The 19,903-nt window shown below is 32.6% G+C and overlaps 2 protein-coding genes across 2 annotated transcripts in view; both read right to left on the bottom strand.

The window, feature by feature from the left end:
- The window catches only part of LOC148606823 (uncharacterized), a 39,219-nt gene extending 31,140 nt beyond the window's left edge, over positions 1-8,079 (bottom strand). The window contains exons 1-5 of the mRNA XM_088546132.1: positions 7,833-8,079; positions 6,535-6,648; positions 4,449-4,619; positions 1,501-1,743; positions 523-783 (exon numbers count right to left, since the gene is read on the bottom strand). Coding sequence (XP_088402258.1) covers positions 523-783; positions 1,501-1,743; positions 4,449-4,619; positions 6,535-6,648; positions 7,833-7,953 — 910 coding nt within the window. The 5' untranslated portion in view covers positions 7,954-8,079. The remainder of the gene's footprint in view (positions 1-522; positions 784-1,500; positions 1,744-4,448; positions 4,620-6,534; positions 6,649-7,832) is intronic.
- An 877-nt stretch (positions 8,080-8,956) lies between these two features.
- Positions 8,957-19,368, bottom strand: LOC148606822 (P-selectin-like). The gene is made up of 4 exons (XM_088546218.1): positions 19,197-19,368; positions 18,736-18,909; positions 11,240-11,446; positions 8,957-9,243 (listed from the first exon to the last, which is right to left on the bottom strand). The coding sequence occupies exons 1-4, from the start codon at positions 19,276-19,278 to the stop codon at positions 8,957-8,959; spliced, it is 750 nt and encodes a 249-aa protein (XP_088402344.1). The 5' UTR covers positions 19,279-19,368.
- Between the last annotated feature and the right edge of the window lie 535 nt (positions 19,369-19,903).

The raw sequence follows: 19,903 nt of genomic DNA, 5'->3' as shown, positions 1-19,903 counted from the left end.
TTTCTTTTACGGCTTGAGTCCGTCCGTCTTACTTGCCGTTGTTTAACCACTTTCCCTTTGCAATCAGATTCTTTTTTTTAAAGAATCGACCCTTAGAGCACATGCGCGGATGAAGGTCACCAGAAGTTGTATGCATACGAATTTATCTAGGTCGACTTTTTGTCTTGCAAGACAATAAATGTATCGACACCCATTTCATGTATTTAATCCATTTTTTGCGGATATCAAATAAAATTATACAGGAAAAATACAATTTAGTAGAAATAATTCAAAGTTAAGGCATATTTCAACATAATTTTGTTTTTACTAAAACATCTTTAAACTACAATTGCCAATGTAGTATGGAATTGTTACACGTAATCTATAATTTAATTAAAAGGCTGTCATTACTCCGGTAAAGAATTAATATAAAAATACTTGATGCGGATCAATTTTGTATGCCTTAAGGTATGATCTTGTAAGATTTTTACAGGTTACTTTATATATACATAAACACACATTTTATAACCGAAATTTATATACCATAATTTACAGTGTAGTGGCCCAGGCCTCCACATCGTTGTCCACTATTCCCAGAACACAATGTGTTACAAAAAGCATGAGTTTTATACGTAGCAGTAGAAAGCTCGTTTGTATTATCCACGCACCAGCATTGGTTATCCTGTGTTAAAGCTAAAGTTGTGTTCTGTCCTTTACAGTATTGTATACATAATGTCAGCGTCATTTGTGATGATGTGAACTTTTGTCCGGAAATCATATCGGCGGAAACACATTGGTAATTTTCTGTCGAAAAAAATTCAAAATTGATTCCCAGTATAATTTGCTTCTTTGTGAAAGGAGAAAGGATAGAGACGGTGATGGAAGAAAATGTTTTTTATTTCAAACATGGGTTGTGCATTTAGCAATATTCAGCAATATAAAACATTTATAAATATAAATATCATATGGACTATTATTTTTATCTTCACTTTTGTGATCTAAAATTATCTAACGTCACTAATTCTATCTAAAACATGCAACAATCGGATGACAAAGTAGGACTCAATATGTTGTTTTTTTATTGGACCTGAATTAAAAATAAAAGTGAACTTGGGTTTTTGACATGCATTAATTATCTCCTTTGTGTGTGCGTTTTTTTAAAAGGAGATGGTTAATGCATGTCAAAAACCCAAATTCACTTTTATTTTTGGATCTGTACTAACTGTAATCAATTGATTTCTCAAACTAAGTGAATAAGCACATTTAAATCCCGTACAATACATTTTTCCCAATCTGTAAATATGTCATCTGGTTTGATTTTTTCGCCAATAATCAAATTATCAATATTGCAGATATTAGCGACGTGTATATGAATACTTCATCTGTAGTTTGTGATTTATGTACATACCATATATAGAACTGTCTTTGTTGTAAATAGTTCTCAAGATTTAGCGTGATAAGATTTGATAAAGAACTGATCATCAAACATTATATACTAGTCATAGCAACTTAAATTTATACCAGATTTTTTGCAGATCGTCTTGGTGTGGTTGTTACAATTCGCAGAAAACCAAAACTTTTCCACGTCACGACCTCGCACATACTTAAGAACAACACAATGTAGATCATGTCGGGAAACTTGTGGTTGAGTTTCTTCAAATTTAGTGAACTGTACAAGATTACCATCCGCCCACATGTAGGTACCATCAGCGTTGTTGCTGAATAGGCCAAGGAAAAATACACTCTCGCGGCCATCTGTGTACACTTGGATATAATAAGTATCAATATTGTACTAATTTATAAGTTGACAAAATGATAAACGAATACTATGAAAACAATTAGGGAGTCTTTTTTGACAGTTTATGGTTGAATGATTAACTATAACTAAATAGAGTCGTCACATTCTAAGATATTTGTATAATATTGATTTGTTGTAACATGCATCATTAATTTGATCCTCTATCCTACATAATAACATCTAAATGAACAGTCCCGTACTACCATACATCGTGTACTCAGTTACAGCCCTAGATTAATCCTACGAGGAGGAATGACCCGGCCAGCGAAAGCTATATTTTTATATAGCCTAGCTGGCCGAGTGGTCTAGGGCGTTGGACTTTGTGCAGGCGGTGTTGCCATAGATGTCACAGCGGTTCGAGTCCCGCGGAGGGAACGACCAAAAATAAGATAAGATAAGATAAGAACTACGAGAATAAACGGATGGATTTCAAAGCTGACTCAGATAATTTTGTATGTTACCTTGTCTTAATTGTACAAAATTGAAGATTCCAATCATTCAATATACGTTTCATGCTGTAGAAACTGCTAGATGGGTATTATGTAGAGATTAATATTAGATTAATATGGTTAAGTGGCAGTCAGAAGTGAGATAAAAAAAAAGAACGGCTATGACAAATGTAACAAATGCACCAACGTATTACCTAAATACAAATTATTAAATATTTTCATAGATTAACAAAAGCTCTTCAACAAGTGTAGAAAAGTGTACCCTTTAAGAAAGGTAAAAAAAACCCGAGAACAAAAGTAATAAAATCCGTGGCACACACAAAGAACGATGAGAATTCTTCAAAGTCAAACAAAAAAGGAATTAAACGACACAGAGACATATAAGTAACCACCATCTTCTGACTGTGGACAGGTGCATGAAATATGCAGTAGATTCAACTTGTTCAATAAAGCCTGAATTATCCCCCTTTACAATAAGATACAAAATATACTGAAACAACAAGCAAACAACCCATAAACTTCACTCAAAAATACATCCAATTCTCTTAATGGAATATCTCTACATGCCACAAAGAACTTGAGACAAAGGATACAACAGACAATGTGAAGCCTCATATATTGACCTACACATAGAGATCGATGATAAAGGAAGACTATTGACCAAACTATACGACAAACGCGATGACTTTTCATTCAGTATTGTCAACTTTACTTTCATCTGTGTCAACATCCCTTCAGCACCTGCCTATGGAGTTTTCATACCACAACTCATACATAATGCTAGAGCTTATCATACCGCGATAGACTTAGGCTTCTGAAACAGGAATATACTGCTACAAGATTGAAGTCATCAGTACAGAAGTTTTATGGTCGTCTTCATGAACTCATGGATCGTTACGCATTTCCTACCGTTGTAATTTGTCCATGCACCAGTTTTTAGGGGAGTCTGAGTTGTTCATTTACTTTTGTTGCATTGTATGCATTATTTTGGTTATTTTATGTTCTTCGGTGTGTATCTGTTTTCCATGCTGGACTTTGTCCCTGGATTATATTCTTTTGATTTCCGCAGAATTTTGGTCTTATTGGTTACTCTTTCAACATACAACATATAGAAACATAGATATTCACTTAAAATAGCTTGCAGTTACTGAAAGATAGCTCAAAACATACTAAAGAATGACGACAATATCCCCCAAAAAAGACTCCCAGCATTAGAAATAGTCGGTTGCTGCAATTCCAGCGGACTGGATAATGAGTAGTAACATCAAGCATTTGGTAGGCAAGATTCGTTTTAGTGCAATACTAAAAAAAGTCTTAGTTTTAACTTAGGGATGCAATTCGTGGTCGATTATCTCTTTTTGTGAAAACTAGGTTCAAAGAACAGACAGTTATTTGAAAGTCGTGTCGTTTATCCATAAATCTATCAGATTTCCTTAAAAAAACATCCAGTTAAGTAATACCATTTTAATAAAGAACCCGCAAACGCTATTATATTCATGTAACAAAGTTTTTTAACGACGAAAAAATTTAGTAAGTGATTTTAGATATTTGTGATATCGATACTCCTAGTGCAAATTTTTTTCTGAATGTAACTGATAGCGTCAATTAAAATCTGACATTTTATTACAAAAATGAGCAAAACGGGCCAGTTGTGAAATGTAAAGACCATAGGAGGATGCATCGGAAATATCACCATCAAGAAATGGGAAATTAATAGTAGGAAAATCAAAATCGTCTCATTTGTTATACTTTTTAGTGTGAAGATTGTCATTTTCTTTAATAGAAGAAAAGGTGTACGAGAAGTATTATTGTTCAACTTGGTCAACCTGAGCTATTTTGGATAGAAAACTTGAACATTGTTTTCAAAGTTAGTATTATGGCCGGCCAAAATATCATCAAAATATTTGTATTTTGTATATTTGTAATTCTAGTATGAATAAATTTATGGCAAATACATTCAGTAGTGTAAGCTGCAATTTAAAGTTCACACGTTACCTTTTTGATTTTGCATTCACAGAGTATCATATTATGAATTTAAAGTATGCAATATGATACCTGCTTGGGAAGTTTTTATAAGTGTTAATATATCTGATTAACCATGCCTAGCTTTGTTTTTTTTACAAAACAATATGTTTATGGATGTATTATTTTGATGTAATATTATCTTTTTAATGCTAACTCATAGAAGCTATTAATTAAATTACATAAAATATACAACTTACAGCTTATGTAATCAGTTAAAAAGTCTAATTCGTTATGGTCAAGAACAGACACTAGGGTGGCATTCTGGTTTTCACAAAACTGCAAGGAATCTTCAAATGATTTAACGCCAGTGCTTAACATGTAGCAGGAATCGTTGTATCCAATCCATCCGTTTTCACACACAGTTCCATCTGAAAAATATGAGTTTCAATGGAAAAATATAAATTATTTCAAAAACATATCTATAGAAGGGTCTGAAAAATTTCCAACGATGTTAGCCTAGCTGGCCGAGTGGTCTAGGGCGCTGGACTTTGTGCAGCCGGTGTTGCCATAGATGTCACAGCGGTACGAGTTCGAGTCCCGCGGAGGGAACGGCCAAATATTTGCAACGCAAATTTGACAGTTCTCACATCGTTGCCAATTTTTCCGACCTTTCTATACGTTTACATATCTTTCCTGTATCAATTTGATCCGATATAGCAGTGTAGTGAATAGAGTCGTCACATTCTGAGACGTTGTATAATTTTGATTTGTTGTGACATGCATCATTAATTTGATCCTCTATCCTACATAATAACATCTAAATGAACTGTCCCCTACTACCATACATCGTGTACTCAATTACAGCCGTAGATTAATCCTACGAGGAGGAATGACCCGGCAATCGAAAGCTATATTTTTTATATGGCCGGGTCACCTCTCCTCGTAGGATTAATCTACAGCTGTAACTGAATACACGATGTATGGTGGTACGGGACAGTTCATCTAGGTGTTATTATGTAGGATAGAGGATCAAATTAATGATGCATGTCACAACAAATCAATATTACACAACGTCTCAGAATGTGATCATCGGATCAAATTGATACAGGGAAGATAAGGTAAACTTATAGAAAGGTCTGAAAAATTCCCAACGATGTTAGAACTGTCCAATTTGCAATGCAAATTTTTGTCGTTCTCTCCGCGGGACTCGAACTCCGAGCGCTGTGACATCTATGGCAACACCGCCTGCACTAAGTCGTGTACTTAGTTACAGCTCTAGATTAATCCTACGAGGAGGAATGACACAGCCAGCGAAAGCTATATTTTATATAGCCTAGCTGGCCGAGATGTCTAGGGCGCTAGACGTAGTGCAGGCGGTGTTTCTAGAGATGTCGTAGCGGTACGAGTTCGAATCTCGCGGAGTGAACGATCAAAAATTTGCTTTGCAAATTAGACAGTACTTATATCGTTGGGAATTTTCAGACCCTTATTTATATATATATTTAAAATGAAATATTTCATAAATCATCATATTTAGGAAATTCCTAAGGGATTGCGTTTGAAATTTGAGTAGAATTCGAATTTCAAAATCCAATCCTTTTTTGACTTCCTAAGTATGATGATTCCATAAAGAACGATATCTTCTGGAATTTGAAACGTATAGTGCATATGTTTAAAGCATTTGCATAATCAAATGTATAAAATTCATGAGAAAAGATCAAGATAAAGCACGTGTATATACATTGTTAGCGCACTCAAAAACACAATTATAACATTAATGAACAATTGTATAAAGCGCGTGTATAAACCATGTATATTAAACACTCGTATAAGGTACTTGTGCACATTTATAAATTTCTTGTATCAAGGAAGATTTTAAAGCACATGATTGTGAACGTTTCTGAAAAATTATGTTCATGTCTGTATCATATTATTTAAGTTAATGGAATATGTGTACAAATTTCCAGATTTACACCAGTGATTATGTTACATTCATAAGTCTCTTTTCAACTATTAATGAAAAAAAAAGAAATTTGAAAACAAGTATTTTTAATGTTAAATTGACATCTAGATTGAATTGCCTTTTTATTTCAAAGGGTTAAAAGTTGAAACTATAACGTGTTTTTAAACGAAAGTTAATTATAAATATAAAGGAAGAACGAGAAATGTATTCTAAGCAAGATACAAACATAAGGTATTTGCGATTGTAACATGATAAATAACCGATTAGCAAAATACAAATTTTACAACAAAATCAATACAAATTTCATCCTCAACAAGAAAAATAAAGCAAACATTTATTAAAATTAAATACAGCTATAATATGCTTCTCAATAAATCTACCTTTAAAATAACAATAGGTAGGTACATCAGACTCTCTCAGCTTGTACATGCCATGCGCCAGAATTCCATCGTTGTATAATTCTTCACAGCTATCGTACTGTCTGATTTTAAAATCTTTCCCACAAAAAAAAAGAAAAAAAAAAGAAAAAAAAAAGAAAAAGAAAACAAAATTTATGGCAAAAAGGAACTATATCAATTTGATTCAATGAAGGATACAGCAGTAGCAAGTTAACTCATCTTTTCTCTTTGAAATACCTGTATCAAGTCGGGACTTATCGGTTAATTCATTTTCCGGTTCATCTCTTCTTGATTTTTTCCAGTTTATATATTTTATTATTATATATTTATATTATATCCGGTACGCTACATTTTTTATATAGATATTCATTGTTTATTGTTCTAATGTTCAGACTTGGATTTGTTATATCTGAATTTTCCTATTTACCGATACTTACAAGTTAAGTTCTTGGATTGAGAAAAAATGCATACCCGGACTTTAATTTTAAAGTATCTCAGCAAAGGACACTTACCATACCTATACAGGTGGTCCACTTCAGAGTTTTCAGTGGAAGCCAGGTTGCTAATTTACTATTGTTTCTATATTCATGTTTTTTTTGTTTTTTTTTTTAGTATTAGATGTTCTTTGTTGTGAGTGTTGTTGTTTCTTTTTTGGTCGTCACCCTCAGATTATGTTCTTATTTTATACCATTTGAATCTTGGTTTCCCTTAATTTCTCTTTTATTGTACGGATGATATTTTAACTCGCAAAAGTAATGTTTATGATTTGTTTTTATTTTCACTACCTAAATCATGCTTTATTGAATGAATAGGTGTCGGTTTATTATTCCTTTTAGAGCTTTAAAGATCTATACAAAAACATTGCATATTTTATTGTTGAAAATGAAAAAAAAATCAAAATCAAAATATGACGAAGATCAATGTACGCTACAAAAACAAAGCTCTTCATCGGAAACTCTATGCTATACATGTACAAAGGATATTTGTCAGTATTTGTTGTCCAAAAAGCATCTATACAACATTAATGACATATTATTGGAAAACTAATGTTTGTGACGCTAGGTTAAAACCCTCTCACTGTTTGATTTTTACTGAGAATGCATCGAAACAACATAAGCAATAGTTTTATGGTCACCATAGAAGACTTGTATATAAGTGAACAATTGTCTATTGGATTTTGTATTTAAATGTTAACTTATTCAAAAAGATTAAATTTAATTCAAAATTGCTTTCATGTACTTTAATCTAAAATATAAAGTAAATTGTTCGGTTGATATTACCTGATTTTCTTACATATAATTTGGTTTGTGTAGAGTTATGGCGTGGATAACCTGCTGCATCATACATAAAGTCGCCGACCAGTACCACATTTGTTTGAATATCGTTAAAGCAATAGCACATTCCAGTACTATAATCCACACCGCTAAACACAGTACCATTCCCAAGGCAGTAATTTTTACAAGTTCTCAATTTAGTATCTTTAATACCAGCCAGGTCAACTGAAGTTATTTCATTGACGTGTAGGTTCTCATAAAAACCTTCTGGAAAAGTACATGAAATATATTCAGTATCGCGAAAGAAAAGACACTGACACATATTTGGCTTCTGATATAAATATAGAACATGTGTTTTATGGTATAAAAATCTGTAGTGACGTTATGCTATAGATCAACTTCAATGTAATAACATAAGACTCGTTTCAAACACATTGATTTATATAAATATAGGAAAATGGATGCTTTGTGGTTTTAATAACGTCCGAATAGTGTCATAATTATAAGTCTTTTGATAAAAACTGCTGAAAATTATTGTAAATTGTTTTGTGAATTTTGACATTTTAACATCCAAAAAATTATGTTCAAACTCAAGAAACAACTTTATATATCTCAAATATGAAAAAAAAACACTATGAAACAGTGGTCGAATTTGCAAAATATGAAGTTGATGTTTTTAAGTGTGGACACAATAAAACAGATATATGACCAGAATTTGAGCAAAAAGTACAGAATTACAGAATATCTTAAACTGGGTAAACATGTGATTTTTAAATGCAAAAACTTTCAGAAGTCTTTATAATTTCTCAGTTGTTATGGATTCAAGTCTCAAAACTACAATTAACAATCTTAAAACTTGACGAATTATTTGCATTTTAGACCAATTAGAGCCTTTATCGGCCCCTCTTCTGTCATTAACATTGCATTTAAACGGATAGTTGTTCACTGTATTTTCTAATTTGATTATGATGCAAATTTTAATAATTATTCCTCAATTTCGGCCTAACTACTATGTTTTAATTTAATTAAGATATGTTCATTGGTCTTTAGATCGATCTTTTTTTTTAATTCAATACTTCATGTAACTATTAATTTGATTGGCGTGTAAATTATACAGTACAATTATATTACTAAATCAGTGACTTGCCAAATGTGCTGTACAGACTAATTTCTCCCGAGTCACCACCGCAAAAACCGTATTCCATCGATTCTGCACACGAGACATTGCATCTTTCATTTGGAATAATTGACCGACCATCTATGTTGTTCCCACAGTAACAGGATGAATTAAATAACGCATAATAGTGGTAGGATTGTGACTGACACTCATTGCGACAGTTCTCTGGAATCGCAGCGGCCGTTGTTAAATGGCTGTTTGTCAACTCATTTATAGTACAACTTATATACTGAAAATTATCTGCAAAACAAATATATTTAATTTACACTAGTATACGAGTTTTTCTCGGATATAATGAAAACTTACATTATGTAAATTTTGAAATTATTCCGTGTTTCAATAGTAGTTTTCTGATATTTTTATTTTCAGTTTTATCAAAATCATTGCTTCTCTTTGCTTTTACTTTACAAAAGTAAAGAAGCAACTCGGATGCCACTAAAAACAGGGAGCGTGGAACAGGTGCACCGGTAGTGTAAGCAACCTAAATCATTATCTGCTATGCTCGAATCAAATTGTTTTTCTTGTTCACAGTACGCGTTTCATAGATTTCCCTTTTACTCTTTCGTCTGCCCCGGGCGTGACACTTTATGAGCAACTCGGCATGTGTTTCTAGAAAACAGAGGACGCTTACCCTGTCGGTGCACCTGCACCTTGCTCCGAGTTTTTAGTGGAATCAGGGTTATTCATTTATTTTTGTTTTGTTACGTGTTTTTGTTTGTTTTTTTTCACGTTCTATGTTCTCTTTGTCTATTTTTCCTGTCTGATATTTATTTTGAAACGCATTCCTTTGATCTCCGATCGAATCATGGTTTCCTTGTTTATTCCTATAACAAAATTTAAAAATATCTTCCGTTTAGTCATAAAGTAGTAATGTCATTGTTCATATATTACATTTTATTCTATTTATTTATTTATTTATTTATTAGAATGTTTGGCATTTTAATTATCCTATTGTTGACGCATCGGTATTTTGTCGCCGATATCTATTTTCTGTAAACAATAAATACAGAAATACTTATTTTATTTCATTATCTTTCTTAAGATGAATGATGATAAAAAAGTAAAGTTTTGGTAACACTTCCTGGTTATACCCAGTAAGCATTCATATTAATAATAAATCTTAATTACATATGTTTTGTATATTTATGACCGTTGCACGACCTCCCAATCCAGTTGTTATAATTTCCTACAGAAAAAGGTTTTTTCATTCTGTTTTACTTCGCAGTTATATGTTATTCATATGAATTTTGTTGAAAACATTGTATCTCTTAATTACAAAAACTTTATAGTTAATTCGTGTCAAGTTTTAGCCGTTCTAATCCATTAGTTTTTGATTGAAGCTATACAATGTGTTTTTCAAATGTTGCTTTTTTCATTCAAGCTAAATTATTTTAATAGAAACATGCATGACGATTGGTTAGCTCCGGATATTTCAATTACAGTAAACACAAGTTTGTCTATGGGTATGATAGAAATATAGGGTTAGTTGAAATAGTGTAGATAAACTCAAAGATAGTCTGTATTTAGCAACTTTATATATGGTATTATCTGTTCTATCAATTTATCAAACTTTGTCCATAAACAATATAGCTAGAATTATTAATAGTAAGTCAGTTGACTGTGTAGTTAAATGTAAAATTTGAAAACACAGCTCATTTTTATGTCCTTTTTGTATGCACTCGGAAAATGTAAAATTTGTAAAGGCTGAAAAGGCATCGTTTTATGTTTTAATTGATTTAATCATCTGAACAACGTTATCAAAACTTTTATTTATGTTTACAATGATTGATTGAATACTTTATTATACAAGCATGTACCAAGAATTGACCGCCACAAGCAAACTCTCCTTTACGGAAATACGACACTGTTGAGGTTACTTTATTGAGACTAAATATTTTTTTCACATGTCGAAATAGACAATATGAATTGTTAACTCAAACAAATTGACGAAAGTTTATTTTAATGTTTTCAAGTTAAGTTGTCACATAGTCGCAAAATGTAAAAGAAAACAGTATGCAATGTTGCAATGAACATTCCTGATTAAATACGGACACAAAACTGTAACCTTAGTAAAGAGCAATACTCAGTTACCTTTACCTTTTGATTTCTTTGTTTTGTTTATTATTGTTTTCTATTTCATCAATCTTATACTGTGCTGTACCGTATGTTTTTTTTTTTTAAAGTTTTTTACCATTCGAAATAATTTTTGAATGTTTGCACAAATGAATTAACTTACCTCTGCATTTAAAGTCAAAATCAGGATTATCCGGAACCACCCACTGACCAGCTGAGTCACAATAAACTTCGGCATACGACCGAAGTCCTTTTGAGAGGTAATATCCGGACTGACAGGTAAAATAGAACATTGTGCCATAGATGTTACTTCCCGTGTAGTTGTTGAAATTGTTCGTGTCATTTATCAGAACAGGAGCACATTCTACAGCTACAAATGCAATTTGCATAAAATAAACAATTAAATTACAAGTTCAAATTTTGAAATGAAAAATAGCTCCGATTCGCCATAAAATATTTAACAAACTTGACACGTAGTTCGATGAACCATAAGATCCGACGAATTTTTTTTTACAAATCGTGTTAATCATCAAATTGATATACTTTGAAATGATCACAATTAAAAATTGTCATGTTTTGAAAATAATACAGTATATTTATTTGTTTATCAAACGTCACCATATTATTCACTGTTGTGTTCTGTCGGCTGTAACATAATATCCCAGTACTATTTACTTTCATTGAAACTCCTGGACTAACAGCAGAACATGCAAGAGTTTTTTAGTTTCTGATTTTTTTCTTTGGAACTTTAAAAAGTCAAGTGCGGGGTAAACAAAAGAGGAAAGGAAAACTATGACCGGTTGAATAAATCAGTTTTCATGGTGCTGATGGATACACCATAACGATCCACGAGTTCATGATGACGACCATAAAACTTCTGTAGTGATGACTTCAATCTTGTAGCAACATAACCTTGTTCCAGAAGCCTATTTGTTAGAGTTCTAGCGTAATACAAAAAGTCTGCGTAGTTTTGGCAAGCTCTGGCATAACGTATGAGTTGTGATATGAACACTCCATATGCAGGAGCCGAAGGGATGTTGCCACAGATGAAAGGAAAGTTGACAATTATGAATGAAAAGTCATCACGTTTGTCGCAAAGTTTGGTCAATAGTTTTCCTTTATCATCGATTTCTAAGTGTAGGTCAAGATATGAGGCTGACTTCACCGTGTCTGTAGTATCCTTTATCTCAAGTGTTCTTTTGGGTAGATGCGATGTATCAAATCCCCGAAATTAGGATTGTTTAAAGATAATACGTCATCTATATAGCGGAAACTGAGATTGAAGGATCTAGCCAAACAATATTCTTTCTTTCTGATCGTATCAGCTATAAAGTCAGCCTCATAAGAGTGAAGGAATAGGTCAGCCAGTAAAGGAGCACAATTTGTTCCCATTGGAATGCCGACTGTTTGTTGAGAAACACGTCCACCACACTGGACAAATATGTTGTCGATTAAAAATTCCAGCATTTTGAAACATCTTCCTCTGTATATTTGGAAGATGATTTGGAATTATTTCTCACAAAGTATGAGGAATCTCTATCAAGGACTATATATTTGTATTTAGGTGTACCATCTTTTTTTCGAAAAAAAACAACGATGTATAATGTTTTTAAGTCGGGATTTTAACTGAGTATGGGAAATAGAAGTATACAGTGTTGAAAAATCATAGATTTTAATGCTATTATATTCAGATTATAGTCTTGAACTGATTGATCCAAAAGATCTTTCGAATTTTTCAGGATCCACATTGAATTAATACCACTACGGGAGTAACAAGTGTTGTGGTAGGACTGCAGACCCTCTTTGACAGTTGTGAGTATAGAAGTTAAAAGTTTTGAAAGATGTTTGGTGGTACATTTTGCAGATCCAGCTATGAAACGTTGTTTGTATGGATTCTTGTGAAGTTTAGAAATCCAGTACATAGAAAGTAAATCACAATCATCGTCCTTGGTAGAGAGACCAAAAGAGGATAGCACAGATTTATGGTTTTCCACAATCTCTTCTTTGGAGAGAGTGGTAGCAGTATAGGTCTTATCATTGCTATTATTTTCTATCTCTACCTCTGATAATAAACATTGGATGTAAAACGTTTTGCAGACAAAAACAATGTTGTTTTGGGCTTTGTCTGATGGTACGATAACATATTTGTCATGTATAGTAGACAATGTTTTTTCTACATCGGGGTGTTTGAAAATTGATGTAGCATTGACACTTATTCACCTACTTAAAACTTTCATTCGTTTCAAAATTAACATTCGTTGTGGCCTTTAACCACTCTGACAGAGAATCAATGTCTTCTTGTTCTCGTTTTATCCATTTTCTTGCATGGTCCTCGACGGCATCCATAATAAGTTATAATTCCAATTTATGGAGTGTGGTTCACAGTACTTGGGACCTTTAGAAAAAGGATATTACGCAGAGATTCGTTTTCGATAATGGTTAAATCTCCCGTAACGACGTGACCAGAAGGACCATATTTGAATGGAGAGGTTTTGCAAGAACATTCAGGTGGTTTAGCCTTGAAGTCTTCAATCTCGAGGTTCTGCAATAGCCTTTTATAATTGAAAATTTTGGATGCGATGTGTGAAGTGTAGGAATATAAAATAATTGGTATTGCTTTGTCTTTGAAATATGGGGGAATTTTGTTGGTAAAGTTTTTGTGATGGAGGATCTTAGCCAAATTAATTGCATCTATACCTTTGTTGACAAAGGTAGTGGAAGAAATGATCGTTTTTCTTCATCTTGACTTTTCACTCAAACTGGTTTAAAAAATCTGTGGAAACCAATATCAAAAATAATCAACAAGTCTATATAATGATGAGGTGGCATCAGAAACAGGAGTGTCAAGACTTGTTTTGTAAAGGGAGTGTAGTAAAGTGAGAGGTATAGAATAAAGTTTGGTTCTAATGCGATGAAGTCCAAGAGGTTTTTGTATGAAAGGAAGGAGACCATCTATGGAGACATCATGTAACTTAGGTGACGTATAGTGGCGATGGCCATGACTCCTTTCCCGTCTTGGATTTTTGTCAAATAAATTCATCACATTTATGCTATTGTTATATTGGCTTGAAAGGTTTCCTATACTTTTGATGTAGTCATTGCATCCGTAAGGTATTGCAGTACCTAGTCTGCGTATCCAGTACTCCTCTCTTTCCATACGATAGTTTTTACTTAGAACGGGACTGTTCGTAGGATGGTATTTTTTTTTCTAAAATACGAACTTTCATGGAGAGGATTGAATGATCTTGTTGATTAAAGTGTTGATAAACTGTCGGGAATTTGGTGGTGTTAATTCCCGAACGATGACCGCACATTCTTTTATTTAATCGTTCTTGCGTTTCTCTGACATATCCGATATTAAACCACATAAGTTGCATTCTAATCCATATATTAAGTTTGTTGATTTGCAACTTAAGTCATCGTGACTTCTTGTATGGAAGGTTTTGTTTGTAAGGGAACTGGAGAAGTAAGGGTCAGTTATAAGAATTTTGCATGTTTTGCAATTTTTAATACCACATTTTGATATGGTATAATGTGGTTCGTCATCGTTGTAGTCAAATATATCGTTTAAAGTGATAGAACATAGTTTGATAATTTTAAAATAGTCAGAATTTTTGTACTGGAATAGATGGTCTGCAGACTGAACGTGTCATTGGGTACTTTTAGTTGAATTGGTCGGGGCACTTTCCATACCAGATGTGAGTGTGCTAAGATTCCCATCTGGGGACACCACATACTTACAAGACAACAGAGTGTCCGATCTGTTGTCAGTTTTGGACCTTTTTATACTGAGCGATGTCCGAGCCAGTGTTTCTTTCATTCCTCTTGTTAAAAACATTAATTTAAAAAAATTGTATTACTGGGTTGATGATACCCTCGGGGACAATTATATTTCAGCAAATACAATATCATTTGTATTAAGCTTAATGAGAATTCAATTTTATTTATTTCTATTCTGGTGTACGCTTAAGTAGCTCTCTTCATAAAAATCAGACAGGAGATGATTAATGCATGTAGAAAAACGACCGAAATTACTTGCATTTCTTATTCAGAATCAGTTACCAACCACATGACTGGTATTAGTTTATCAGTTTTGCGTTGTGCTTTTGAGAAAAAAATGGTTGTAAATGAAATCAGCACTTCGCAAGAGTTATCATTCTTGATTTTTTTTACTTTATTTGATTTTAGTGGGAGATACATGTATGTTTTTTTCTCAAAAACTACAAACCTGAATACAGAAATAACTATGGTAATATGTAGACTGTAAAAACATCATTTGTTTGGTGGGTTTTTCTTCACCATGAATCACTTTACCATTGGCAGTGTCTGAATTTTATGTGAACTGGTACTTAAGCATTGGAAGAACTATTTGAATATACAGATATATAGCTGTATATATACAGATACTCATGTGACATCAACTAATTTAATATCTAAATATGTCAATTGACCACCACAAAAGCATGTTTTCTAATGTTGTATTCACATCTATAGATATTACTCGAAGTGTCTTTTTTTTTTTGGGGGGGGGGTATATATTTATATCAAATATTTAGATAGCTGTTTAAACATTCATACAGTCAATATTAATTTTATATTTAAAACTAAAAAACTGGATGAAGCACATTGGAGATGTCTCAGGTCTGTTGAAATAAATTCATGAAAATATTTCCCAGAGCTATATATTCGAATCTACAGCAGAAAAGTTAAATTATTTTGAAAATATATTTAAAAAAAAAATGGAAGAAACAGACTATTAAAAGTTTTGTATTACATTGTGAAATTCAAGCAAATGTAATAGGGTGTATTTTTGCTATTTTATAAATGTTCAATTATTGTGTATTGCTTGCCAGATATTGTGTATTCATTTTATTTTCAGTCGTCTGCTATACATGGTCTCTAGTATGTTTTGATCAGTCATACTTCATTGAGCCTGGTTGCAATGTAATAGTTTTCGGCTTTCACAATGCTGATTGTCAAACCTGATTTAGTTCTGTGGTCAAACTCTGGGTTTTTTAAATTATACTTGGAAATGGAAGTTCGATCTTATTACTATACATTTGAAAAAATTCACATTCTCAGAAGTTTATCGCACAACTGTGATATAGACTTTAGTGCATATTTTGAGAGCAGAAGACAATATCCAAAGGAACACTCGATTGATATCGCATGATAATTATTTATACTAGTCTTGTTTATTGTATGATAGTATCTACGTGTATTAGTACTTTCATCATAGAGACGTGCTATATTGATATTTTTGAGAAATATATATATCTCATAGATCCATAGATTGTGTAATAAGTTTATATATGATGAGTTCATAGCTTTGATCCGGGTATTTATGTTTTGTTCCCTAATTTCAGGAGATATGTAGTGACCCTGTACTGATACTGTACTGACCCTGTATGTTATACATGTAGCTGTAGACTATTATAACATAGTCCCATAGATTGGTAGGTTTATATGCTTTATAGTGTACTTTATATTGATATGAGAATTATTAAGCTTAGTATTTTGATAAAATATATGATTGTCATTCATTCATATGTGAAGAAGTGTGTCTATTTATTTATAGCTATTATCTAGTATGATTGCTAGATTTATTTTGAACTTGAGTACTTTCATTGTCATTGTTTTCTAATTACATATCTAGGATGTGAACTGCATTCTATTAATGAAAGTTTGACAGCAAATTGTTATACTTACTTATATAATTTGTGATACTGGAATTACATTATTGTTGTATTTTTGTAATTTCAGCGTTATTTATTTTACTGAATAAAGATCTAGAACCCTAGTAGCGTGGTCGATACGACCTGCTTTACAAACAACAATTAATCATCATCAATAGTTACGAGTTCTGTCAAAAAAAAAAAGAAAAAAATGGATGACTTTTAAATGAATCTATCACTGTATGCAAAAATGATTTTCACGGATATTGCATCACACTTGGCTATTCAACGAATAGCACCAGTCATATCAATGAAAAAAAATATTGCTTCGCCTCTCGTTGACTTATTCCATTCCTCTTATGATGCTGACCTGATTATAAAGAAGAAACATCGTTTAGCCAGATCCTTGAATATCAGTTTCTGCTCTATAGTAAACAATACTAATTTCGGGGATACCGGTATTACACATCGCATCCCAAAGAACTTAAGGTACAATACAGACACTATAAAGTCAGCTTCATATCTTTACACACACTTAGAGATTGATGGTAAAGATAACTATTGAAAAAAAAATAAAACTAATGCGATGACTTCTCATTAAGGGGTGTCAATTTTTCTTTCATCTGTGGCAACATTCCTTAAGCATCTGCGAATATCGCAACTCATATATATTTCAGAGTTTGCCGTAAAATTGCAGATTTCATATACCTTGCTAGACTTTTTACACATAGGCTTCTGAAACAAGTTTATATTAAAATTGAAATCATCACTGCAGAAGTTTTACAGTCGTCATCCCGAACTCGTGAATCATTACGGTGTTTCCATCTGCAATATGATAACCAATTTGTTCAACGTACCATCCTGGACTTGACATTTTATGAGCAACTTGGCGGGTGTTTCCCAAAAAGCAGAGGACACTTACCTATCCGCACCTGGTCCATGCTCCCAGTTTTTAGTGGAGTCAAAGTTGCTCATTTACATTCGTTACTTTGAACGTGCTATTTTGGTTTTTCATGTTTCTTTTTGTGTTTGTTTGTTTTCCTGTCTAGTTTTTAACCATGAAATATACTTTTTTTGTCCCCTTGAATACTTTTCAACTAAGTAAGAACTATGAACCCGTCTGAAACGCAAGCACTTGACTTTTTTACTGTTGTTTAAAAGGGAACAATTATTTTAATTATCCTTTGTGCATTTTATTTGTCTGGTACACATTGGGCGCGTGAATTGAAACATACATATTGAATTAAATTTTAAGTAAGGTAGATCATACCTAATATTTCAAATAGGTAAATTTTCATAGTTTGTCCCAAAGATTGGAAGAACATACGTCAGAATTTAAATATAAAATCATAAGTCGACTTTTTAGAAATTATTTTACAATATTTTATATATTTTCTGTAGGGAATTTTAAATATCTCGCGTACTACATGTATTATCAACTGGTCGATAAAATTTCTTATAAATTTATATAAAGAACAATTAACTGATATTCTTTCATATTTCAAAAAAGAAATTCGGGTATCACCGAACTCTTTTCCTTGTACTATTGAAAATAAATCAAATATTCCCATTTCATATCAATACATGTTGAACATTTCCATATTCTTATATAAACGTCTCAGAATGTGACGATTCTATTCGCTACACTACTCCATCGAGTCACATTGATACATGGAAGATAATGTAAACTTATAGAAAGGTCTGAAAAATTCTCAACGATGTTAGCACTGTCAAATATTTGGTCGTTCCCTCCGCGGAACTCGAACTCGTACCGCTGTGACATCTATGGCAGCACCGCCGGCACAAAGTCCAGAGCCCTAGACCACTCGGGCACATTCTGAGACGTATATATATATGGTTTTGCAAGATAAAGGAAAGGAATACTCCGAGTATTAGGTATAATTTACTTTAAACTGTGGTAAGAACACATAACGCTTTCTCATTAAAAATGGAATAATAAAAAAATAGTAAAGTGAAAACTCACGTGTACAATCTGGTGGTGCATCTATCCAATTGTCATTCGCGCAATGCACGTGATCAACACCACTTGTCAGTACATATCCACTTTTACACTCAAAGAAGAGATCCGTGGTATTTGAACTAATAACCACCATATTTTGTGTAATAATATCTGATTCATTACATACCCCAAGGCATCCTAAAAAAACGCAAAATGTCATAAATGTTACTGGATAACATCTTCAAGCGTATTTGTTTTATCCTTATTTTTCCACTTGTAACTCAGACGAACGTGAATAAGGAAAGATTGTTTTAAGTACAAGAAACAAAAAAAAACATTTTAATCATTGATTAGCAATGAGAATATTATAAGAATAATAATCATTATAAAAAAAGCAAGTAAAAATTTGCTTTTCCAATTGCTTTATGTAGATCGATCGATTCACCAAAAATTTAATTTGAAACACGGAATAAACCCTAACGTACCTTTCAAATTCAATGTAAATAAAGTAAACCAAAACACTGCTGCAAACAGTCTTCTCGAACCGTGCTTTACTGTAGCTTGCATTTTGGTGTAACAGGTCTGCAAATGTTCTATCGTACAACAATTGAATTTACATCTTAATGATTACGACTCCCAACATTAAAACAATCTAACAGCGACCAGGTAAGGCAGATTTTGCGAAGTCAAAATCCGTGTATTTTTTATTGGTAGTAGAAAGCATTCTCAACAATGCTCTACCAACGTTGGTCGTCCACCAATAAAATTGTCAAGACATTTTTACGTAAGCCATTCGATTAACGGAAGAATTTACAATTAATGATAAAGTGGTTGGTTCTTTATTTTACACTTTGAAGTAGCATATATTGTACAATTTCCGGCAAGGTCTTTGAATCGTTGTTGGAAGCAGTTTAACCATTGAATTATTTGTCACAAAAAGAGTATTGCAAATATAGGAATTATTCAAATTTCGAACCATTGAAATTGTATCTTTTAAACGGAAAATTAATATCATATACAGAGCAGTGTTAATGACAAACATAACGGAATCAATTTATCAATACACCCAAGACGCAAACCTAAAAGCATATTAAATTCTAGTTAAAAAGAGGTCTGCTAACATTGTACAGATTGTACAGATTTATAACTGAAATTTAAGTAAAACGTAAGCAATTTCCTGCCAACTGCGTCA

Source organism: Perna viridis, chromosome 9 (genome assembly GCF_037379345.1).
Source record: "Perna viridis isolate PV_CMFRI_1.1 ecotype Kerala chromosome 9, ASM3737934v1, whole genome shotgun sequence".
Classification (NCBI taxonomy): Eukaryota; Metazoa; Mollusca; class Bivalvia; order Mytilida; family Mytilidae; genus Perna; species Perna viridis.
Note: the sequence above shows the minus strand (reverse complement) of the source record. Positions and strands in the feature narration are given on the sequence as shown.

Excerpts from the sequence above, each read along its gene's own strand:
- LOC148606822 (XM_088546218.1), bottom strand. The coding sequence starts at position 19,278 with ATGCAAGCTACAGTAAAGCACGGTTCGAGAAGACTGTTTGCAGCAGTG. Across the intron at positions 18,910-19,196 it reads ATTTACATTGAATTTGAAAG|GATGCCTTGGGGTATGTAAT; the intron begins GTACGTTAGGGT and ends GCGTTTTTTTAG. Across the intron at positions 9,244-11,239 it reads TTTTGACTTTAAATGCAGAG|ATAATTTTCAGTATATAAGT; the intron begins GTAAGTTAATTC and ends TTTGTTTTGCAG.